Source organism: Coregonus lavaretus (assembly GCF_964263955.1).
Source record: "Coregonus lavaretus genome assembly, contig: HAP1_SCAFFOLD_371, whole genome shotgun sequence".
Taxonomy (NCBI): Eukaryota; Metazoa; Chordata; class Actinopteri; order Salmoniformes; family Salmonidae; genus Coregonus; species Coregonus lavaretus.
Genome location: NW_028156084.1, coordinates 93291 through 116735, shown reverse-complemented (window position 1 = coordinate 116735; position 23445 = coordinate 93291). Strand labels below are relative to the sequence as shown.

General features: G+C 31.9%; 1 protein-coding gene across 1 annotated transcript in view; it reads right to left on the bottom strand.

Annotated features, from left to right (window-relative positions):
* Positions 1-23445, bottom strand: part of LOC311126864 (piezo-type mechanosensitive ion channel component 2-like) — a gene marked incomplete at both ends in the record, with an annotated part of 197156 nt that overhangs the window by 84037 nt on the left and 89674 nt on the right. Inside the window, 4 exons of the mRNA XM_084200840.1 lie at positions 1140-1238; positions 2987-3093; positions 4175-4257; positions 4664-4771. Of these exons, the coding sequence (XP_084056966.1) occupies positions 1140-1238; positions 2987-3093; positions 4175-4257; positions 4664-4771 (397 nt within the window). The remainder of the gene's footprint in view (positions 1-1139; positions 1239-2986; positions 3094-4174; positions 4258-4663; positions 4772-23445) is intronic.

Here is a 23445-nt window from a genome sequence, read left to right as displayed (position 1 = left end):
TGTATTGATTCATGTTGATTCATGTATTTTTCATGTGTCGATTCATGTGTTGATCCATGTTGATTCATGTATTGATCCATGTTGATTCATGTATTGATTCGTGTTGATTTATGTATTGATTCATGTGTTGATTCATGTATTGATTCATGTATTGAATCGTTTTGAGTCATGTATTGATGACAAGTTGTACGGGAAAAAAATGGTTATGCACACAGATCTCAAGGATTCAGTCCAATCAAAGGAGTGCTACGGTCAAGCAGGCACACACAGAGGCAAATAACACAAGAGCAATAGCAAGCCAGGTGACCATTTAGTTAACCCTTTAAACCACAGACAACATCAAAACAATCGAGATCAGAGTCAAAGAAAATATGACAACTTTAGATTGTTTTTGCTTCACTGCACATCAGTACGAAAGGTAGACGCCACCTGCGAATTATGCCATTTTACACTCACGTTGTAATTTGTAACAATGGCTTCACCGTGACTAGGCGGCAATGTTGAAGGCTTACTTGTAAATATATTTAACCCTGTACTGACTCTAGGTACAATGGAGCAAATGGCTGTGATAACACCAACGCATTTTCTGAGACCTGTTGGTAAAAGGCTCTGACGAGTTCATGCAAACTGCTTCGAAAACAATCTATCTCGATCACTTTTAAAAAAACATGACAGAAGGATCACTTTAGTTCCATCCCCATCCTATCTGGAATATTTAGGATATGTATTGTTTGTAAATCGATGTGGTATTCGATCGAACATGGGATGGAAAGACAGTTCTTTATAAATGCATTGGCCTTCAAAACAGGCTGGGGATACAGGAAACAGTCTACACAGGCTGGGGATACAGGAAACAGTCTGGGGATACAGGAAACAGGCTGGGGATACAGGAAACAGTCTACACAGGCTGGGGATACAGGAAACAGTCTATGCAGGCTGGGGATACAGGAAACAGTCTACGCAGGCTGGGGATACAGGAAACAGTCTACACAGGCTGAGGATACAGGAAACAGTCTACGCAGGCTGGGGATACAGGAAACAGTCTACACAGGCTGGGGATACAGGAAACAGTCTGGGGATACAGGAAACAGTCTACGCAGGCTGTGGTAAGAGGAGATGCTGAATCTGTTGTTTGGTACCTTGGCTGCCCTGATTACATACTGAAGGATGGTTTGGGGCAGTTTAATGATAGATCTGGGCAGAGCTATAAGGGCTGAGGCAAACTTCCCAATAGCTCGCTGAAGAGGAGGGATGAAGTTAGCAGAAAACAGAAAGATTAAGGTACATATCTTTTATATTTCACACTACAGTAATACTAGTAACTACAGTGGGGAGAACAAGTATTTGATACACTGCCGATTTTGCAGGTTTTCCTACTTACAAAGCATGTAGAGGTCTGTAATTTTTATCATAGGTACACTTCAACTGTGAGAGACGGAATCTAAAACAAAAATTCAGAAAATCACATTGTATGATTTTTAAGTAATTCATTTGCATTTTATTGCATGACATAAGTATTTGATCACCTACCAACCAGTAAGAATTCCGGCTCTCACAGACCTGTTAGTTTTTCTTTAAGAAGCCCTCCTGTTCTCCACTCATTACCTGTATTAACTGCACCTGTTTGAACTCGTTACCTGTATAAAAGACACCTGTCCACACACTCAATCAAACAGACTCCAACCTCTCCACAATGGCCAAGACCAGAGCGCTGTGTAAGGACATCAGGGTTAAAATTGTAGACCTGCACAAGGCTGGGATGGGCTACAGGACAATAGGCAAGCAGCTTGGTGAGAAGGCAACAACTGTTGGCGCAATTATTAGAAAATGGAAGAAGTTCAAGATGACGGTCAATCACCCTCTGTCTGGGGCTCCATGCAAGATCTCACCTCGTGGGGCATCAATGATCATGAGGAAGGTGAGGGATCAGCCCAGAACTACACGGCAGGACCTGGTCAATGACCTGAAGAGAGCTGGGACCACAGTCTAAAAGAAAACCATTAGTAAAACACTACGCCGTCATGGATTAAAATCCTGCAGCGCACGCAAGGTCCCCCTGCTCAAGCCAGCGCATGTCCAGGCCCGTCTGAAGTTTGCCAATGACCATCTGGATGATCCAGAGGAGGAATGGGAGAAGGTCATGTGGTCTGATGAGACAAAAATAGAGCTTTTTGGTCTAAACTCCACTCGCCGTGTTTGGAGGAAGAAGAAGGATGAGTACAACCCCAAGAACACCATCCCAACCGTGAAGCATGGAGGTGGAAAAATCATTCTTTGGGGATGCTTTTCTGCAAAGGGGACAGGACGACTGCACCGTATTGAGGGGAGGATGGAAGGGGCCACGTATCGCGAGATCTTGGCCAACAACCTCCTTCCCTCAGTGAGAGCATTGAAGATGGGTCGTGGCTGGGTCTTCCAGCATGACAATGACCCGAAACACACAGCCAGGGCAACTAAGGAGTGGCTCCGTAAGAAGCATCTCAAGGTCCTGGAGTGGCCTAGCCAGTCTCCAGACCTGAACCCAATAGAAAATCTTTGGAGGGAGCTGAAAGTCCGTATTGCCCAGCGACAGCCCCGAAACCTGAAGGATCTGGAGAAGGTCTGTATGGAGGAGTGGGCCAAAATCCCTGCTGCAGTGTGTGCAAACCTGGTCAAGACCTACAGGAAACGTATGATCTCTAATTGCAAACAAAGGTTTCTGTACCAAATATTAAGTTCTGCTTTTCTGATGTATCAAATACTTATGTCATACAATAAAATGCAAATTAATTACTTAAAAATCAAACAATGTGATTTTCTGGATTTTTGTTTTAGATTCCGTCTCTCACAGTTGAAGTGTACCTATGATAAAAATTACAGACCTCTACATGCTTTGTAAGCAGGAAAACCTGCAAAATCGGCAGTGTATCAAATACTTGTTCTCCCCACTGTACTTTAGTATACTGAGGAAACGTTGAAGCTGGTCTGGTCTGGCCCTGGAGCTCACCTGAAATGCAGACTTCTTGGGCGGCTCTTCATCCTCTCTTTTCTCCTCCTCTTCCTCCTCGTCTTCACTGTCAGTTTCAAACAAATAATAATCTCCACTTCTCACCACTGAGGAGTAGAGAGCAAGGTGCTGTTAATATTAACTGGAGGAAAGGGCTTGAAAGCGGGTGATGTTTTGAGGGGTGAAGAGAGTCTGTAAACTAGATAAATGTGAGGCAGCAGAGGTTGGTTTGATTCAAAAAGCCCAACTAGCGGGATGAAGTTGATAAGGGTAGGAAAACACACACGTCAGACACACAATATTAGCATATTAGTTTGTTTACTAAAGACATGGCACAGGTTTGAGGTGATTTGGGCAGACCTTTAAAAGTATTGTAATAGGTGAAACTGACTTATGTCCTTGAACAGAAGAGCCACAATGGGGGGGAACAGGAATAGAGGAGGATGCTGGGTAATATATGAATGGGGTTAGGATGAGGGGTGAACTGGAGAAATCATGTAACGAATGCAACGACATGACGGGGTGATACTAAGAAATCATTTCGACACAGAAACACCACAGAGAAGAACTGAGACACATCTGTAGTATTCTACAGCTTTTTTTTCAAATGTCAATTTGAAAACTCGATTTCATCATTAAAAACCCTCAAACCGTATTTTAATTAGGATCTTTCTGGTCAGTATTGCTCAGTTTTCCCTCATGTGGTACATCATGACTAGAACAGAGACATAATCCTTCAGTCTCTATTCTCAAAGGGAGAAGGATTTCTGCTCTGTCTAATAGAATCTGTCACTACCAGAGATTCCCTACTATGGCCTCACCAGGACCACAACCACAAACGTTACAGGCATCAGTTATTCTCTTTTCTCTCATGGGAATAGTCTATTTAAGGCCCCATTGCCATTAGTTGAAGCATATTGTAGTATTGTCTTATTTCATTCAAGCAAATCAGAACACTATCCCGCCTGTATATTTCTGATGTTTTTGGGTTCATCAATCAACTAATAAAATCAATTAATCAATCGAGGGGCCTTAAACAGAGACAGAAAAGGACTGAGGTCTGGATGGAACGTTTGGCGTTTGTTTTGGGTCGTCTGGAGCCCAGGTGCAGTATGGGAATCCTCTGAGAGTTCTGGTCAAGGACACAACAGCCAATCAGAGCGGAGAAAGAATGAGGGGTCAACCTACTGGAGGCGTGGTCAACCCAAGGCCGCCACCACCGCCTTTTTTTAGTCTTGGCTGTTTCTTTCTCTTTCATTTTCTCTTTCTCTCTTTCTCGCTCTGCTCCTAAAATAAAAATAGTTTCACATGTAGATAAATTATGCTTTATATTGCAAAAATATTTCTTCATTCAGACTTTGTTCAAGTTAAACGGTATCTTAAAAAATATATATCTTCATAAAGCATTGTGACCACAACATTGTTTGCAGTAATGATATTATAATGATAGGGATCGTATGAAAATCTATTCCAGGGTTTCCTAAACGTTCCATGAGAACTAACCAACACCCAGTCGACATTGATTAGCCCTTCCACCTAGTTCTAACATCAGTACTCCTAGAGAGACGTCATCATGATACGGTACCATCATCCTCTTCCTCCTGCTCCTGTGGCTGGATGGGGTTCTCTCGGTCTCCTGACTCCTGAGGCTGGATTGGGTTCTCTCGGTCTCCTGACTCCTGAGGCTGGATGGGGTTGTCTCGGTCTCCTGACTCCTGAGCTAGCCTCAACATATTTTTCTTCCCCCTCTTAAACTTCTCCTGGCGCTGCTTTATACGTTCCATCCTGAAGGGGGCGAGAGAGAGAGAGAGAAATATACAACACTCAGTTCTATCTATCAAGAGAAACCAGACAGGGTCTCTCTCTCTCTCTCTGCTTCTTCAAAGTTTCTAGAACAATATCGAACGAAAAAATAAATAGAAATTGGACCATTTGGTCTGTTAGAGGTTAATAGATAAAGACTGGATGAAGATGAGGTTAATAGATAAAGCATGGATAAAGGTTAGGTTAATAGATAAAGTCTGGATAAAGGTTAGGTTAATAGATAAAGACTGGATAAAGGTTAGGTTAATAGATAAAGTCTGGATAAATGTTAGGTTAATAGATAAAGCCTGGATAAAGGTTAGGTTAATAGATAAAGTCTGGATAAAGTTTAGGTTAAGAGATAAAGACTGGATAAAGGTTAGGTTAATAGATAAAGCATGGATAAAGGTTAGGTTAATAGATAAAGTCTGGATAAAGGTTAGGTTAATAGATGAAGACTGGATAAAGATTAGGTTAATAGATAAAGGCTGGATAAAGGTTAGGTTAATAGATAAAGTCTGGATAAAGGTTAGATTAATAGATAAAGTCTGGATAAAGGTTAGGTTAATAGATACAGGCTGGATAAAGGTTAGGTTAATAGATAAAGTCTAGATAAAGATTAGGTTAATAGATAAAGGTTTAAATGTTAGGTTAATAGATAAAGCATGGATAAAGATTAGGTTAATAGATAAATCCTGGATAAAGGTTATGTTAATAGATAAAGGTTTAAATGTTAGGTTAATAGATAAAGCATGGATAAAGATTAGGTTAATATATAAATCCTGGATAAAGGTTATGTTAATAGATAAAGCCTGGATAAAGGTTAGGTTAATAGATAAAGGCTGGATAAAGATTAGGTTAATAGATAAAGGCTGGATAAAGGTTAGGTTAATAGATAAAGACTGGATAAAGGTTAGGTTAATAGATAAAGTCTGGATAAAGGTTAGGTTAATAGATAAAGTCTGGATAAAGGTTAGGTTAATAGATAAATCCTGGATAAAGGTTATGTTAATAGATAAAGCCTGGATAAAGGTTAGGTTAATAGATAAAGACTGGATAAAGATTAGGTTAATAGATAAAGGCTGGATAAAGGTTAGGTTAATAGATAAAGACTGGATAAAGGTTAGGTTAATAGATAAAGTCTGGATAAAGGTTAGGTTAATAGATAAAGTCTGGATAAAGGTTAGGTTAATAGATAAAGTCTGGATAAAGTTTAGGTTAAGAGATAAAGACTGGATAAAGGTTAGGTTAATAGATAAAGCATGGATAAAGGTTAGGTTAATAGATAAAGTCTGGATAAAGGTTAGGTTAATAGATAAAGTCTGGATAAAGGTTAATTGATAAAGTCTGGATAAAGGTTAATAGATAAAGTCTGGATAAAGATTAGGTTAATAGATAAAGTCTGGATAAAGGTTAGGTTAATAGATAAAGACTGGATAAAGGTTAGGTTAATAGATAAAGCATGGATAAAGATTAGGTTAATAGATAAAGCATGGATAAAGGTTATGTTAATAGATAAAGCCTGGATAAAGGTTAGGTTAATAGATAAAGACTGGATAAAGATTAGGTTAATAGATAAAGACTGGATAAAGGTTAGGTTAATAGATAAAGACTGGATAAAGGTTAGGTTAATAGATAAAGTCTGGATAAAGGTTAGGTTAATAGATAAAGACTGGATAAAGATTAGGTTAATAGATAAAGGCTGGATAAAGGTTAGGTTAATAGATAAAGACTGGATAAAGGTTAGGTTAATAGATAAAGTATGGATAAAGGTTAGGTTAATAGATAAAGACTGGATAAAGATTAGGTTAATAGATAAAGGCTGGATAAAGGTTAGGTTAATAGATAAAGTCTGGATAAAGGTTAGGTTAATAGATAAAGCCTGGATAAAGGTTAGGTTAATAGATAAAGTCTGGATAAAGGTTAGGTTAATAGATAAAGACTGGATAAAGATTAGGTTAATAGATAAAGGCTGGATAAAGGTTAGGTTAATAGATAAAGTCTGGATAAAGGTTAGATTAATAGATAAAGTCTGGATAAAGGTTAGGTTAATAGATAAAGACTGGATAAAGGTTAGGTTAATAGATAAAGTCTGGATAAATGTTAGGTTAATAGATAAAGCCTGGATAAAGGTTAGGTTAATAGATAAAGTCTGGATAAAGTTTAGGTTAAGAGATAAAGACTGGATAAAGGTTAGGTTAATAGATAAAGCATGGATAAAGGTTAGGTTAATAGATAAAGTCTGGATAAAGGTTAGGTTAATAGATGAAGACTGGATAAAGATTAGGTTAATAGATAAAGTCTGGATAAAGGTTAGGTTAATAGATAAAGTCTGGATAAAGGTTAGATTAATAGATAAAGTCTGGATAAAGGTTAGGTTAATAGATACAGGCTGGATAAAGGTTAGGTTAATAGATAAAGTCTAGATAAAGATTAGGTTAATAGATAAAGGTTTAAATGTTAGGTTAATAGATAAAGCATGGATAAAGATTAGGTTAATAGATAAATCCTGGATAAAGGTTATGTTAATAGATAAAGGTTTAAATGTTAGGTTAATAGATAAAGCATGGATAAAGATTAGGTTAATATATAAATCCTGGATAAAGGTTATGTTAATAGATAAAGCCTGGATAAAGGTTAGGTTAATAGATAAAGACTGGATAAAGATTAGGTTAATAGATAAAGGCTGGATAAAGGTTAGGTTAATAGATAAAGACTGGATAAAGGTTAGGTTAATAGATAAAGTCTGGATAAAGGTTAGGTTAATAGATAAAGTCTGGATAAAGGTTAGGTTAATAGATAAATCCTGGATAAAGGTTATGTTAATAGATAAAGCCTGGATAAAGGTTAGGTTAATAGATAAAGACTGGATAAAGATTAGGTTAATAGATAAAGGCTGGATAAAGGTTAGGTTAATAGATAAAGACTGGATAAAGGTTAGGTTAATAGATAAAGTCTGGATAAAGGTTAGGTTAATAGATAAAGTCTGGATAAAGGTTAGGTTAATAGATAAAGTCTGGATAAAGTTTAGGTTAAGAGATAAAGACTGGATAAAGGTTAGGTTAATAGATAAAGCATGGATAAAGGTTAGGTTAATAGATAAAGTCTGGATAAAGGTTAGGTTAATAGATAAAGTCTGGATAAAGGTTAATTGATAAAGTCTGGATAAAGGTTAATAGATAAAGTCTGGATAAAGATTAGGTTAATAGATAAAGTCTGGATAAAGGTTAGGTTAATAGATAAAGACTGGATAAAGGTTAGGTTAATAGATAAAGCATGGATAAAGATTAGGTTAATAGATAAAGCATGGATAAAGGTTATGTTAATAGATAAAGCCTGGATAAAGGTTAGGTTAATAGATAAAGACTGGATAAAGATTAGGTTAATAGATAAAGACTGGATAAAGGTTAGGTTAATAGATAAAGACTGGATAAAGGTTAGGTTAATAGATAAAGTCTGGATAAAGGTTAGGTTAATAGATAAAGACTGGATAAAGATTAGGTTAATAGATAAAGGCTGGATAAAGGTTAGGTTAATAGATAAAGACTGGATAAAGGTTAGGTTAATAGATAAAGTATGGATAAAGGTTAGGTTAATAGATAAAGACTGGATAAAGATTAGGTTAATAGATAAAGGCTGGATAAAGGTTAGGTTAATAGATAAAGTCTGGATAAAGGTTAGGTTAATAGATAAAGCCTGAATAAAGGTTAGGTTAATAGATAAAGTCTGGATAAAGGTTAGGTTAATAGATAAAGACTGGATAAAGATTAGGTTAATAGATAAAGGCTGGATAAAGGTTAGGTTAATAGATAAAGTCTGGATAAAGGTTAGATTAATAGATAAAGTCTGGATAAAGGTTAGGTTAATAGATACAGGCTGGATAAAGATTAGGTTAATAGATAAAGGTTTAAATGTTAGGTTAATAGATAAAGCATGGATAAAGATTAGGTTAATAGATAAATCCTGGATAAAGGTTATGTTAATAGATAAAGCATGGATAAAGATTAGGTTAATATATAAATCCTGGATAAAGGTTAGGTTAATAGATAAAGCCTGGATAAAGATTAGGTTAATAGATAAAGACTGGATAAAGATTAGGTTAATAGATAAAGTCTGGATAAAGGTTAGGTTAATAGATAAAGGTTTAAATGTTAGGTTAATAGATAAAGCATGGATAAAGATTAGGTTAATAGATACATCCTGGATAAAGGTTATGTTAATAGATAAAGCCTGGATAAAGGTTAGGTTAATAGATAAAGACTGGATAAAGATTAGGTTAATAGATAAAGGATGGATAAAGGTTAGGTTAATAGATAAAGACTGGATAAAGGTTAGGTTAAAAGATAAAGTCTGGATAAAGGTTAGGTTAATAGATAAAGCCTGGATAAAGGTTAGGTTAATAGATAAAGTCTGGATAAAGTTTAGGTTAAGAGATAAAGACTGGATAAAGGTTAGGTTAATAGATAAAGCATGGATAAAGGTTAGGTTAATAGATAAAGTCTGGATAAAGGTTAGGTTAATAGATAAAGTCTGGATAAAGGTTAATTGATAAAGTCTGGATAAAGGTTAATAGATAAAGCCTGGATAAAGATTAGGTTAATAGATAAAGCCTGGATAAAGATTAGGTTAATAGATAAAGTCTGGATAAAGATTAGGTTAATAGATAAAGTCTGGATAAAGGTTAGGTTAATAGATAAAGACTGGATAAAGGTTAGGTTAATAGATAAAGCATGGATAAAGATTAGGTTAATAGATAAAGCATGGATAAAGGTTAGGTTAATAGATAAAGCCTGGATAAAGGTTAGGTTAATAGATAAAGACTGGATAAAGATTAGGTTAATATATAAAGACTGGATAAAGGTTAGGTTAATAGATAAAGACTGGATAAAGATTAGGTTAATAGATAAAGTCTGGATAAAGGTTAGGTTAATAGATAAAGCCTGGATAAAGGTTAGGTTAATAGATAAAGTCTGGATAAAGTTTAGGTTAAGAGATAAAGACTGGATAAAGGTTAGGTTAATAGATAAAGCATAGATAAAGGTTAGGTTAATAGATAAAGTCTGGATAAAGGTTAGGTTAATAGATAAAGTCTGGATAAAGGTTAATTGATAAAGTCTGGATAAAGGTTAATAGATAAAGCCTGGATAAAGATTAGGTTAATAGATAAAGCCTGGATAAAGATTAGGTTAATAGATAAAGTCTGGATAAAGATTAGGTTAATAGATAAAGTCTGGATAAAGGTTAGGTTAATAGATAAAGACTGGATAAAGGTTAGGTTAATAGATAAAGCATGGATAAAGATTAGGTTAATAGATAAAGCATGGATAAAGGTTAGGTTAATAGATAAAGCATGGATAAAGGTTAGGTTAATAGATAAAGCATGGATAAAGATTAGGTTAATAGATAAAGCATGGATAAAGGTTAGGTTAATAGATAAAGCATGGATAAAGCTTAGGTTAATAGATAAAGCATGGATAAAGATTAGGTTAATAGATAAAGTCTGGATAAAGCTTAGGTTAATAGATAAAAGCTGGATAAAAGTTAGGTTAATAGATAAAGAATGGATAAAGGTTAGGTTAATAGATAAAGTCTGGATAAAGGTTAGGTGAATAGATAAAGGTTTAAATGTTAGGTTAATATATAAAGTCTGGATAAAGATTAGGTTAATAGATAAAGCATGGATAAAGATTAGGTTAATAGATAAATCCTGGATAAAGGTTAATAGATAAAGCATGGATAAAGGTTATGTTAATAGATAAAGCCTGGATAAAGGTTAGGTTAATAAATAAAGACTGGATAAAGATTAGGTTAATAGATAAAGGCTGGATAAAGGTTAGGTTAATAGATAAAGACTGGATAAAGGTTAGGTTAATAGATAAAGTCTGGATAAAGGTTAGGTTAATAGATAAAGATTAGGTTAATAGATAAAGTCTGGATAAAGGTTAGGTTAATAGATAAAGCCTGGATAAAGGTTAGGCTAATAGATAAAGTCTGGATAAAGGTTAGGTTAATAGATAAAGACTGGATAAAGATTAGGTTAATAGATAAAGGCTGGATAAAGGTTAGGTTAATAGATAAAGTCTGGATAAAGGTTAGATTAATAGATAAAGTCTGGATAAAGGTTAGGTTAATAGATACAGGCTGGATAAAGGTTAGGTTAATAGATAAAGTCTAGATAAAGATTAGGTTAATAGATAAAGGTTTAAATGTTAGGTTAATAGATAAAGCATGGATAAAGATTAGGTTAATAGATAAATCCTGGATAAAGGTTATGTTAATAGATAAAGGTTTAAATGTTAGGTTAATAGATAAAGCATGGATAAAGATTAGGTTAATATATAAATCCTGGATAAAGGTTAGGTTAATAGATAAAGCCTGGATAAAGATTAGGTTAATAGATAAAGACTGGATAAAGATTAGGTTAATAGATAAAGGTTTAAATGTTAGCTTAATAGATAAAGCATGGATAAAGATTAGGTTAATAGATAAATCCTGGATAAAGGTTATGTTAATAGATAAAGCCTGGATAAAGATTAGGTTAATAGATAAAGACTGGATAAAGATTAGGTTAATAGATAAAGGCTGGATAAAGGTTAGGTTAATAGATAAAGACTGGATAAAGGTTAGGTTAATAGATAAAGTCTGGATAAAGGTTAGGTTAATAGATAAAGCCTGGATAAAGGTTAGGTTAATAGATAAAGTCTGGATAAAGTTTAGGTTAAGAGATAAAGACTGGATAAAGGTTAGGTTAATAGATAAAGCATGGATAAAGGTTAGGTTAATAGATAAAGTCAGGATAAAGGTTAGGTTAATAGATAAAGTCTGGATAAAGGTTAATTGATAAAGTCTGGATAAAGGTTAATAGATAAAGCCTGGATAAAGATTAGGTTAATAGATAAAGCCTGGATAAAGATTAGGTTAATAGATAAAGTCTGGATAAAGATTAGGTTAATAGATAAAGTCTGGATAAAGGTTAGGTTAATAGATAAAGACTGGATAAAGGTTAGGTTAATAGATAAAGCCTGGATAAAGATTAGGTTAATAGATAAAGACTGGATAAAGATTAGGTTAATAGATAAAGTCTGGATAAAGGTTAGGTTAATAGATAAAGGTTTAAATGTTAGGTTAATAGATAAAGCATGGATAAAGATTAGGTTAATAGATAAATCCTGGATAAAGGTTATGTTAATAGATAAAGCCTGGATAAAGGTTAGGTTAATAGATAAAGACTGGATAAAGATTAGGTTAATAGATAAAGGCTGGATAAAGGTTAATAGATAAAGACTGGATAAAAGTTAGGTTAATAGATAAAGTCTGGATAAAGTCTGGATAAAGGTTAGGTTAATAGATAAAGTCTGGATAAAGGTTAATAGATAAAGTCTGGATAAAGGTTAGGTTAATAGATAAAGTCTGGACAAAGGTTAATAGATAAAGTCTGGATAAAGGTTAGGTTAATAGATAAAAGCTGGATAAAAGTTAGGTTAATAGATAAAGCATGGATAAAGATTAGGTTAATAGATAAAGTCTGGACAAAGGTTAATAGATAAAGTCTGGATAAAGGTTAGGTTAATAGATAAAAGCTGGATAAAGATTAGGTTAATAGATAAAGACTGGATAAAGGTTAGGTTAATAGATAAAGACTGGATAAAGGTTAGGTTAATAGATAAAGCATGGATAAAGATTAGGTTAATAGATAAAGCATGGATAAAGATTAGGTTAATAGATAAAGCATGGATAAAAGTAATCTTAATTGATAAAGACTGGATAAAGGTTAGGTTAATAGATAAAGTCTGGATAAAGGTTAGGTTAATAGATAAAGTCTGGATAAAGGTTAGGTTAATAGATAAAGTCTGGATAAAGGTTAGGTTAATAGATAAAGACTGGATAAAGGTTAGGTTAATAGATAAAGGATGGATAAAGTTTAGGTTAATAGAAAAGTCTGGATAAAGGTTAATAGATAAAGACTGGATAAAGGTTAGGTTAATAGATAAAGACTGGATAAAGGTTAGGTTAATAGATAAAAGCTGGATAAAGTTAGGTTAATAGATAAAGCATGGATAAAGCTTAGGTTAATAGATAAAGCATGGATAAAGGTTAGGTTAATAGATAAAGACTGTATAAAGGTTATGTTAATAGATAAAGACTGGATAAAGATTATTTGAATAGATAAAGACTGGATAAAGTTTAGGTTAATAGATAAAGATAGATAAAGGTTAGGTTAATAGATCAAGCATGGATAAAAGTAATCTTAATTGATAAAGACTGGATAAAGATTAGGTTAATAGATACAGACTGGATAAAGGTTAGGTTAATAGATAAAGTCTGGATAAATGTTAGGTTAATAGATAAAGCCTGGATAAAGGTTAGGTTAATAGATAAAGTCTGGATAAAGTTTAGGTTAAGAGATAAAGACTGGATAAAGGTTAGGTTAATTGATAAAGCATGGATAAAGGTTAGGTTAATAGATAAAGTCTGGATAAAGGTTAGGTTAATAGATAAAGTCTGGATAAAGGTTAATTGATAAAGTCTGGATAAAGGTTAATAGATAAAGCATGGATAAAGATTAGGTTAATAGATAAAGCATGGATAAAGGTTAGGTTAATAGATAAAGCATGGATAAAGGTTAGGTTAATAGATAAAGCATGGATAAAGGTTAGGTTAATAGATAAAGCATGGATAAAGGTTAGGTTAATAGATAAAGCATGGATAAAGCTTAGGTTAATAGATAAAGCATGGATAAAGATTAGGTTAATAGATAAAGTCTGGATAAAGCTTAGGTTAATAGATAAAAGCTGGATAAAAGTTAGGTTAATAGATAAAGAATGGATAAAGGTTAGGTTAATAGATAAAGACTGGATAAAGGTTAGGTTAATAGATAAAGACTGGATAAAGGTTAGGTTAATAGATAAAGGATGGATAAAGATTAGGTTAATAGATAAAGCATGGATAAAGATTAGGATAATAGATAAAGCATGGATAAAGATTAGGTTAATAGATAAATCCTGGATAAAGGTTAATAGATAAAGCATGGATAAAGGTTATGTTAATAGATAAAGCCTGGATAAAGGTTAGGTTCATAAATAAAGACTGGATAAAGATTAGGTTAATAGATAAAGGCTGGATAAAGGTTAGGTTAATAGATAAAGACTGGATAAAGGTTAGGTTAATAGATAAAGTCTGGATAAAGGTTAGGTTAATAGATAAAGACTGGATAAAGATTAGGTTAATAGATAAAGGCTGGATAAAGGTTAGGTTAATAGATAAAGTCTGGATAAAGGTTAGGTTAATAGATAAAGCCTGGATAAAGGTTAGGCTAATAGATAAAGTCTGGATAAAGGTTAGGTTAATAGATAAAGACTGGATAAAGATTAGGTTAATAGATAAAGGCTGGATAAAGGTTAGGTTAATAGATAAAGTCTGGATAAAGGTTAGATTAATAGATAAAGTCTGGATAAAGGTTAGGTTAATAGAGACAGGCTGGATAAAGGTTAGGTTAATAGATAAAGTCTAGATAAAGATTAGGTTAATAGATAAAGGTTTAAATGTTAGGTTAATAGATAAAGCATGGATAAAGATTAGGTTAATAGATAAATCCTGGAAAAAGGTTATGTTAATAGATAAAGGTTTAAATGTTAGGTTAATAGATAAAGCATGGATAAAGATTAGGTTAATATATAAATCCTGGATAAAGGTTAGGTTAATAGATAAAGCCTGGATAAAGATTAGGTTAATAGATAAAGACTGGATAAAGATTAGGTTAATAGATAAAGTCTGGATAAAGGTTAGGTTAATAGATAAAGGTTTAAATGTTAGGTTAATAGATAAAGCATGGATAAAGATTAGGTTAATAGATAAATCCTGGATAAAGGTTATGTTAATAGATAAAGCCTGGATAAAGGTTAGGTTAATAGATAAAGCATGGATAAAGATTAGGTTAATAGATAAAGGCTGGATAAAGGTTAGGTTAATAGATAAAGCCTGGATAAAGGTTAGGTTAATAGATAAAGTCTGGATAAAGGTTAGGTTAATAGATAAAGCCTGGATAAAGGTTAGGTTAATAGATAAAGTCTGGATAAAGTTTAGGTTAAGAGATAAAGACTGGATAAAGGTTAGGTTAATAGATAAAGCATGGATAAAGGTTAGGTTAATAGATAAAGTCTGGATAAAGGTTAGGTTAATAGATAAAGTCTGGATAAAGGTTAATTGATAAAGTCTGGATAAAGGTTAATAGATAAAGCCTGGATAAAGATTAGGTTAATAGATAAAGCCTGGATAAAGATTAGGTTAATAGATAAAGTCTGGATAAAGATTAGGTTAATAGATAAAGTCTGGATAAAGGTTAGGTTAATAGATAAAGACTGGATAAAGGTTAGGTTAATAGATAAAGTCTGGATAAAGGTTAGGTTAATAGATAAAGCATGGATAAAGGTTAGGTTAATAGATAAAGCATGGATAAAGGTTATGTTAATAGATAAAGCCTGGATAAAGTTTGGTTAATAGATAAAGACTGGATAAAGATTAGGTTAATAGATAAAGACTGGATAAAGGTTAGGTTAATAGATAAAGACTGGATAAAGGTTAGGTTAATAGATAAAGTCTGGATAAAGGTTAGGTTAATAGATAAAGCCTGGATAAAGGTTAGGTTAATAGATAAAGTCTGGATAAAGTTTAGGTTAAGAGATAAAGACTGGATAAAGGTTAGGTTAATAGATAAAGCATGGATAAAGGTTAGGTTAATAGATAAAGTCTGGATAAAGGTTAGGTTAATAGATAAAGTCTGGATAAAGGTTAATTGATAAAGTCTGGATAAAGGTTAATAGATAAAGCCTGGATAAAGATTAGGTTAATAGATAAAGCCTGGATAAAGATTAGGTTAATAGATAAAGTCTGGATAAAGATTAGGTTAATAGATAAAGTCTGGATAAAGGTTAGGTTAATAGATAAAGACTGGATAAAGGTTAGGTTAATAGATAAAGAATGGATAAAGGTTAGGTTAATAGATAAAGCATGGATAAAGATTAGGTTAATAGATAAAGCATGGATAAAGGTTAGGTTAATAGATAAAGCATGGATAAAGGTTAGGTTAATAGATAAAGCATGGATAAAGGTTAGGTTAATAGATAAAGCATGGATAAAGGTTAGGTTAATAGATAAAGCATGGATAAAGCTTAGGTTAATAGATAAAGCATGGATAAAGATTAGGTTAATAGATAAAGTCTGGATAAAGCTTAGGTTAATAGATAAAAGCTGGATAAAAGTTAGGTTAATAGATAAAGAATGGATAAAGGTTAGGTTAATAGATAAAGTCTGGATAAAGGTTAGGTTAATAGATAAAGGTTTAAATGTTAGGTTAATAGATAAAGCATGGATAAAGATGAGGTTAATAGATAAATCCTGGATAAAGGTTATGTTAATAGATAAAGTCTGGATAAAGGTTAGGTTAATAGATAAAGACTGGATAAAGATTAGGTTAATAGATAAAGGCTGGATAAAGGTTAGGTTAATCGATAAAGTCTGGATAAAGGTTAGGTTAATAGATAAAGTCTGGATAAAGGATAGGTTAATAGATAAAGGATGGATAAAGTTTAGGTTAATAGAAAAGTCTGGATAAAGGTTAATAGATAAAGACTGGATAAAGGTTAGGTTAATAGATAAAGACTGGATAAAGGTTAGGTTAATAGATAAAAGCTGGATAAAGTTAGGTTAATAGATAAAGCATGGATAAAGCTTAGGTTAATAGATAAAGCATGGATAAAGGTTAGGTTAATAGATAAAGACTGGATAAAGGTTATGTTAATAGATACAGACTGGATAAAGGTTATGTTAATAGATAAAGACTGGATAAAGGTTAGGTTAATAGATAAAGATAGATAAAGGTTAGGTTAATAGATAAAGCATGGATAAAAGTAATCTTAATTGATAAAGACTGGATAAAGATTAGGTTAATAGATACAGACTGGATAAATATATTTTAATAGATAAAGTCTGGATAAAGATTATTTTAATAGAAAAAGTCTGGATTAAGATTAATAGATACAGACTGGATAAAGTTTAGGTTAATACATAAAGACTGGATAAAGGTTATGTTAATAGATAAAACTGGATAAAGGTTAGGTTAATAGATAAAGCATGGATAAAGGTTAGGTTAATAGATAAAGACTGGATAAAGATTAGGTTAATAGATAAAGGCTGGATAAAGGTTAGGTTAATAGATAAAGCATGGATAACGATTAGTTTAATAGATAAAGAATGGATAAAGGTTAGGTTAATAGATACAGTCTGGATAAAGGTTAGGTTAATAGATAAAGCATGGATAAAGATTAGGTTAATAGATAAAGCCTGGATAAAGGTTAGGTTAATAGATACAGCATGGATAAAGATTAGGTTAATAGATAAAGGCTGGATAAAGGTTAGGTTAATAGATACAGTCTGGAAAAAGGTTAGGTTAATACATAAAGTCTGGATAAAGATTAGGTTAATAGATCAAGTCTGGATGAAGGTTAGGTTTATAGATAAAGGTTTAAAGGTTAATACATAAAGCATGGATAAAGGTTAGGTTAATAAAGATTAGGTTAATAGATAAAGCTTAGGTTAATAGATAAAGTCTGGATAAAGGTTAGGTTAATAGATAAAGTCTGGATAAAGGTTAGGTTAATAGATAAAGGTTTAAAAGTTAATACATAAAGCATGGATAAAGGTTAGGTTAATAAAGATTAGGTTAATAGATAAAGGTTAGGTTAATAGATAAAGTCTGGATAAAGGTTAGGTTAATAGATAAAGTCTGGATAAAGGTTAGGTTAATAGATAAAGACTGTATAAATGTTAATAGATAAAGCATGGATAAAGGTTCGGTTAATAGATCAAAGCTGGATAAAGGTTAGGTTAATAGATAAAGACTGGATAAAGATTAGGTTAATAGATGAAGCATGGATAAAGGTTAGGTTAATAGATAAAGTATGGATAAAGGTTAGGTTAATAGATAAAGACTGGATAAAGGTTAGGTTAATAGATAAAAGTTTAAATGTTAGGTTAATAGATAAAGCATGGATAAAGGTTAGGTTAATAGATAAAGCATGGATAAAGGTTAATAGATAAAGCATGGATAAAGGTTAGGTTAATAGATAAAGCATGGATAAAGATTAGGTTAATAGATAAAGCCTGGATAAAGATTAGGTTAATAGATAAAGTCTGGATAAAGGTTAGGTTAATAGATAAAGTCTGGATAAAGGTTAGGTTAATAGATAAAGACTGGATAAAGGTTAGGTTAATAGATAAAGACTGGATAAAGGTTAGGTTAATAGATAAAGCATGGATAAAGATTAGGTTAATAGATAAAGCATGGATAAAGGTTAGGTTAATAGATAAAGCATGGATAAAGATTAGGTTAATAGATAAAGCATGGATAAAGGCTAGGTTAATAGATAAAGCATGGATAAAGGTTAGGTTAATAGATAAAGCATGGATAAAGCTTAGGTTAATAGATAAAGCATGGATAAAGATTAGGTTAATAGATAAAGTCTGGATAAAGCTTAGGTTAATAGATAAAAGCTGGATAAAAGTTAGGTTAATAGATAAAGAATGGATAAAGGTTAGGTTAATAGATAAAGACTGGATAAAGGTTAGGTTAATAGATAAAGACTGGATAAAGGTTAGGTTAATAGATAAAGGATGGATAAAGATTAGGTTAATAGATAAAGCATGGATAAAGATTAGGTTAATAGATAAATCCTGGATAAAGGTTAATAGATAAAGCATGGATAAAGGTTATGTTAATAGATAAAGCCTGGATAAAGGTTAGGTTCATAAATAAAGACTGGATAAAGATTAGGTTAATAGATAAAGCCTGGATAAAGGTTAGGTTAATAGATAAAGACTGGATAAAGTTTAGGTTAATAGATAAAGTCTGGATAAAGGTTAGGTTAAGATTAGGTTAATAGATAAAGGCTGGATAAAGGTTAGGTTAATAGATACAGCATGGATAAAGATTAGGTTAATAGATAAAGGCTGGATAAAGGTTAGGTTAATAGATACAGTCTGGAAAAAGGTTAGGTTAATACATAAAGTCTGGATAAAGATTAGGTTAATAGATCAAGTCTGGATGAAGGTTAGGTTTATAGATAAAGGTTTAAATGTTAATACATAAAGCATGGATAAAGGTTAGGTTAATAAAGATTAGGTTAATAGATAAAGCTTAGGTTAATAGATAAAGTCTGGATAAAGGTTAGGTTAATAGATAAAGTCTGGATAAAGGTTAGGTTAATAGATAAAGGTTTAAAAGTTAATACATAAAGCATGGATAAAGGTTAGGTTAATAAAGATTAGGTTAATAGATAAAGGTTAGGTTAATAGATAAAGTCTGGATAAAGGTTAGGTTAATAGATAAAGTCTGGATAAAGGTTAGGTTAATAGATAAAGACTGTATAAATGTTAATAGATAAAGCATGGATAAAGGTTCGGTTAATAGATCAAAGCTGGATAAAGGTTAGGTTAATAGATAAAGACTGGATAAAGATTAGGTTAATAGATGAAGCATGGATAAAGGTTAGGTTAATAGATAAAGTATGGATAAAGGTTAGGTTAATAGATAAAGACTGGATAAAGGTTAGGTTAATAGATAAAAGTTTAAATGTTAGGTTAATAGATAAAGCATGGATAAAGGTTAGGTTAATAGATAAAGCATGGATAAAGGTTAATAGATAAAGCATGGATAAAGGTTAGGTTAATAGATAAAGCATGGATAAAGATTAGGTTAATAGATAAAGCCTGGATAAAGATTAGGTTAATAGATAAAGTCTGGATAAAGGTTAGGTTAATAGATAAAGTCTGGATAAAGGTTAATTGATAAAGTCTGGATAAAGGTTAATAGATAAAGTCTGGATAAAGATTAGGTTAATAGATAAAGTCTGGATAAAGGTTAGGTTAATAGATAAAGACTGGATAAAGGTTAGGTTAATAGATAAAGCATGGATAAAGATTAGGTTAATAGATAAAGCATGGATAAAGGTTATGTTAATAGATAAAGCCTGGATAAAGGTTAGGTTAATAGATAAAGACTGGATAAAGATTAGGTTAATAGATAAAGACTGGATAAAGGTTAGGTTAATAGATAAAGACTGGATAAAGGTTAGGTTAATAGATAAAGTCTGGATAAAGGTTAGGTTAATAGATAAAGACTGGATAAAGATTAGGTTAATAGATAAAGGCTGGATAAAGGTTAGGTTAATAGATAAAGACTGGATAAAGGTTAGGTTAATAGATAAAGTATGGATAAAGGTTAGGTTAATAGATAAAGACTGGATAAAGATTAGGTTAATAGATAAAGGCTGGATAAAGGTTAGGTTAATAGATAAAGTCTGGATAAAGGTTAGGTTAATAGATAAAGCCTGGATAAAGGTTAGGTTAATAGATAAAGTCTGGATAAAGGTTAGGTTAATAGATAAAGACTGGATAAAGATTAGGTTAATAGATAAAGGCTGGATAAAGGTTAGGTTAATAGATAAAGTCTGGATAAAGGTTAGATTAATAGATAAAGTCTGGATAAAGGTTAGGTTAATAGATAAAGACTGGATAAAGGTTAGGTTAATAGATAAAGTCTGGATAAATGTTAGGTTAATAGATAAAGCCTGGATAAAGGTTAGGTTAATAGATAAAGTCTGGATAAAGTTTAGGTTAAGAGATAAAGACTGGATAAAGGTTAGGTTAATAGATAAAGCATGGATAAAGGTTAGGTTAATAGATAAAGTCTGGATAAAGGTTAGGTTAATAGATGAAGACTGGATAAAGATTAGGTTAATAGATAAAGTCTGGATAAAGGTTAGGTTAATAGATAAAGTCTGGATAAAGGTTAGATTAATAGATAAAGTCTGGATAAAGGTTAGGTTAATAGATACAGGCTGGATAAAGGTTAGGTTAATAGATAAAGTCTAGATAAAGATTAGGTTAATAGATAAAGGTTTAAATGTTAGGTTAATAGATAAAGCATGGATAAAGATTAGGTTAATAGATAAATCCTGGATAAAGGTTATGTTAATAGATAAAGGTTTAAATGTTAGGTTAATAGATAAAGCATGGATAAAGATTAGGTTAATATATAAATCCTGGATAAAGGTTATGTTAATAGATAAAGCCTGGATAAAGGTTAGGTTAATAGATAAAGACTGGATAAAGATTAGGTTAATAGATAAAGGCTGGATAAAGGTTAGGTTAATAGATAAAGACTGGATAAAGGTTAGGTTAATAGATAAAGTCTGGATAAAGGTTAGGTTAATAGATAAAGTCTGGATAAAGGTTAGGTTAATAGATAAATCCTGGATAAAGGTTATGTTAATAGATAAAGCCTGGATAAAGGTTAGGTTAATAGATAAAGACTGGATAAAGATTAGGTTAATAGATAAAGGCTGGATAAAGGTTAGGTTAATAGATAAAGACTGGATAAAGGTTAGGTTAATAGATAAAGTCTGGATAAAGGTTAGGTTAATAGATAAAGTCTGGATAAAGGTTAGGTTAATAGATAAAGTCTGGATAAAGTTTAGGTTAAGAGATAAAGACTGGATAAAGGTTAGGTTAATAGATAAAGCATGGATAAAGGTTAGGTTAATAGATAAAGTCTGGATAAAGGTTAGGTTAATAGATAAAGTCTGGATAAAGGTTAATTGATAAAGTCTGGATAAAGGTTAATAGATAAAGTCTGGATAAAGATTAGGTTAATAGATAAAGTCTGGATAAAGGTTAGGTTAATAGATAAAGACTGGATAAAGGTTAGGTTAATAGATAAAGCATGGATAAAGATTAGGTTAATAGATAAAGCATGGATAAAGGTTATGTTAATAGATAAAGCCTGGATAAAGGTTAGGTTAATAGATAAAGACTGGATAAAGATTAGGTTAATAGATAAAGACTGGATAAAGGTTAGGTTAATAGATAAAGACTGGATAAAGGTTAGGTTAATAGATAAAGTCTGGATAAAGGTTAGGTTAATAGATAAAGACTGGATAAAGATTAGGTTAATAGATAAAGGCTGGATAAAGGTTAGGTTAATAGATAAAGACTGGATAAAGGTTAGGTTAATAGATAAAGTATGGATAAAGGTTAGGTTAATAGATAAAGACTGGATAAAGATTAGGTTAATAGATAAAGGCTGGATAAAGGTTAGGTTAATAGATAAAGTCTGGATAAAGGTTAGGTTAATAGATAAAGCCTGAATAAAGGTTAGGTTAATAGATAAAGTCTGGATAAAGGTTAGGTTAATAGATAAAGACTGGATAAAGATTAGGTTAATAGATAAAGGCTGGATAAAGGTTAGGTTAATAGATAAAGTCTGGATAAAGGTTAGATTAATAGATAAAGTCTGGATAAAGGTTAGGTTAATAGATACAGGCTGGATAAAGATTAGGTTAATAGATAAAGGTTTAAATGTTAGGTTAATAGATAAAGCATGGATAAAGATTAGGTTAATAGATAAATCCTGGATAAAGGTTATGTTAATAGATAAAGCATGGATAAAGATTAGGTTAATATATAAATCCTGGATAAAGGTTAGGTTAATAGATAAAGCCTGGATAAAGATTAGGTTAATAGATAAAGACTGGATAAAGATTAGGTTAATAGATAAAGTCTGGATAAAGGTTAGGTTAATAGATAAAGGTTTAAATGTTAGGTTAATAGATAAAGCATGGATAAAGATTAGGTTAATAGATACATCCTGGATAAAGGTTATGTTAATAGATAAAGCCTGGATAAAGGTTAGGTTAATAGATAAAGACTGGATAAAGATTAGGTTAATAGATAAAGGATGGATAAAGGTTAGGTTAATAGATAAAGACTGGATAAAGGTTAGGTTAAAAGATAAAGTCTGGATAAAGGTTAGGTTAATAGATAAAGCCTGGATAAAGGTTAGGTTAATAGATAAAGTCTGGATAAAGTTTAGGTTAAGAGATAAAGACTGGATAAAGGTTAGGTTAATAGATAAAGCATGGATAAAGGTTAGGTTAATAGATAAAGTCTGGATAAAGGTTAGGTTAATAGATAAAGTCTGGATAAAGGTTAATTGATAAAGTCTGGATAAAGGTTAATAGATAAAGCCTGGATAAAGATTAGGTTAATAGATAAAGCCTGGATAAAGATTAGGTTAATAGATAAAGTCTGGATAAAGATTAGGTTAATAGATAAAGTCTGGATAAAGGTTAGGTTAATAGATAAAGACTGGATAAAGGTTAGGTTAATAGATAAAGCATGGATAAAGATTAGGTTAATAGATAAAGCATGGATAAAGGTTAGGTTAATAGATAAAGCCTGGATAAAGGTTAGGTTAATAGATAAAGACTGGATAAAGATTAGGTTAATATATAAAGACTGGATAAAGGTTAGGTTAATAGATAAAGACTGGATAAAGATTAGGTTAATAGATAAAGTCTGGATAAAGGTTAGGTTAATAGATAAAGCCTGGATAAAGGTTAGGTTAATAGATAAAGTCTGGATAAAGTTTAGGTTAAGAGATAAAGACTGGATAAAGGTTAGGTTAATAGATAAAGCATAGATAAAGGTTAGGTTAATAGATAAAGTCTGGATAAAGGTTAGGTTAATAGATAAAGTCTGGATAAAGGTTAATTGATAAAGTCTGGATAAAGGTTAATAGATAAAGCCTGGATAAAGATTAG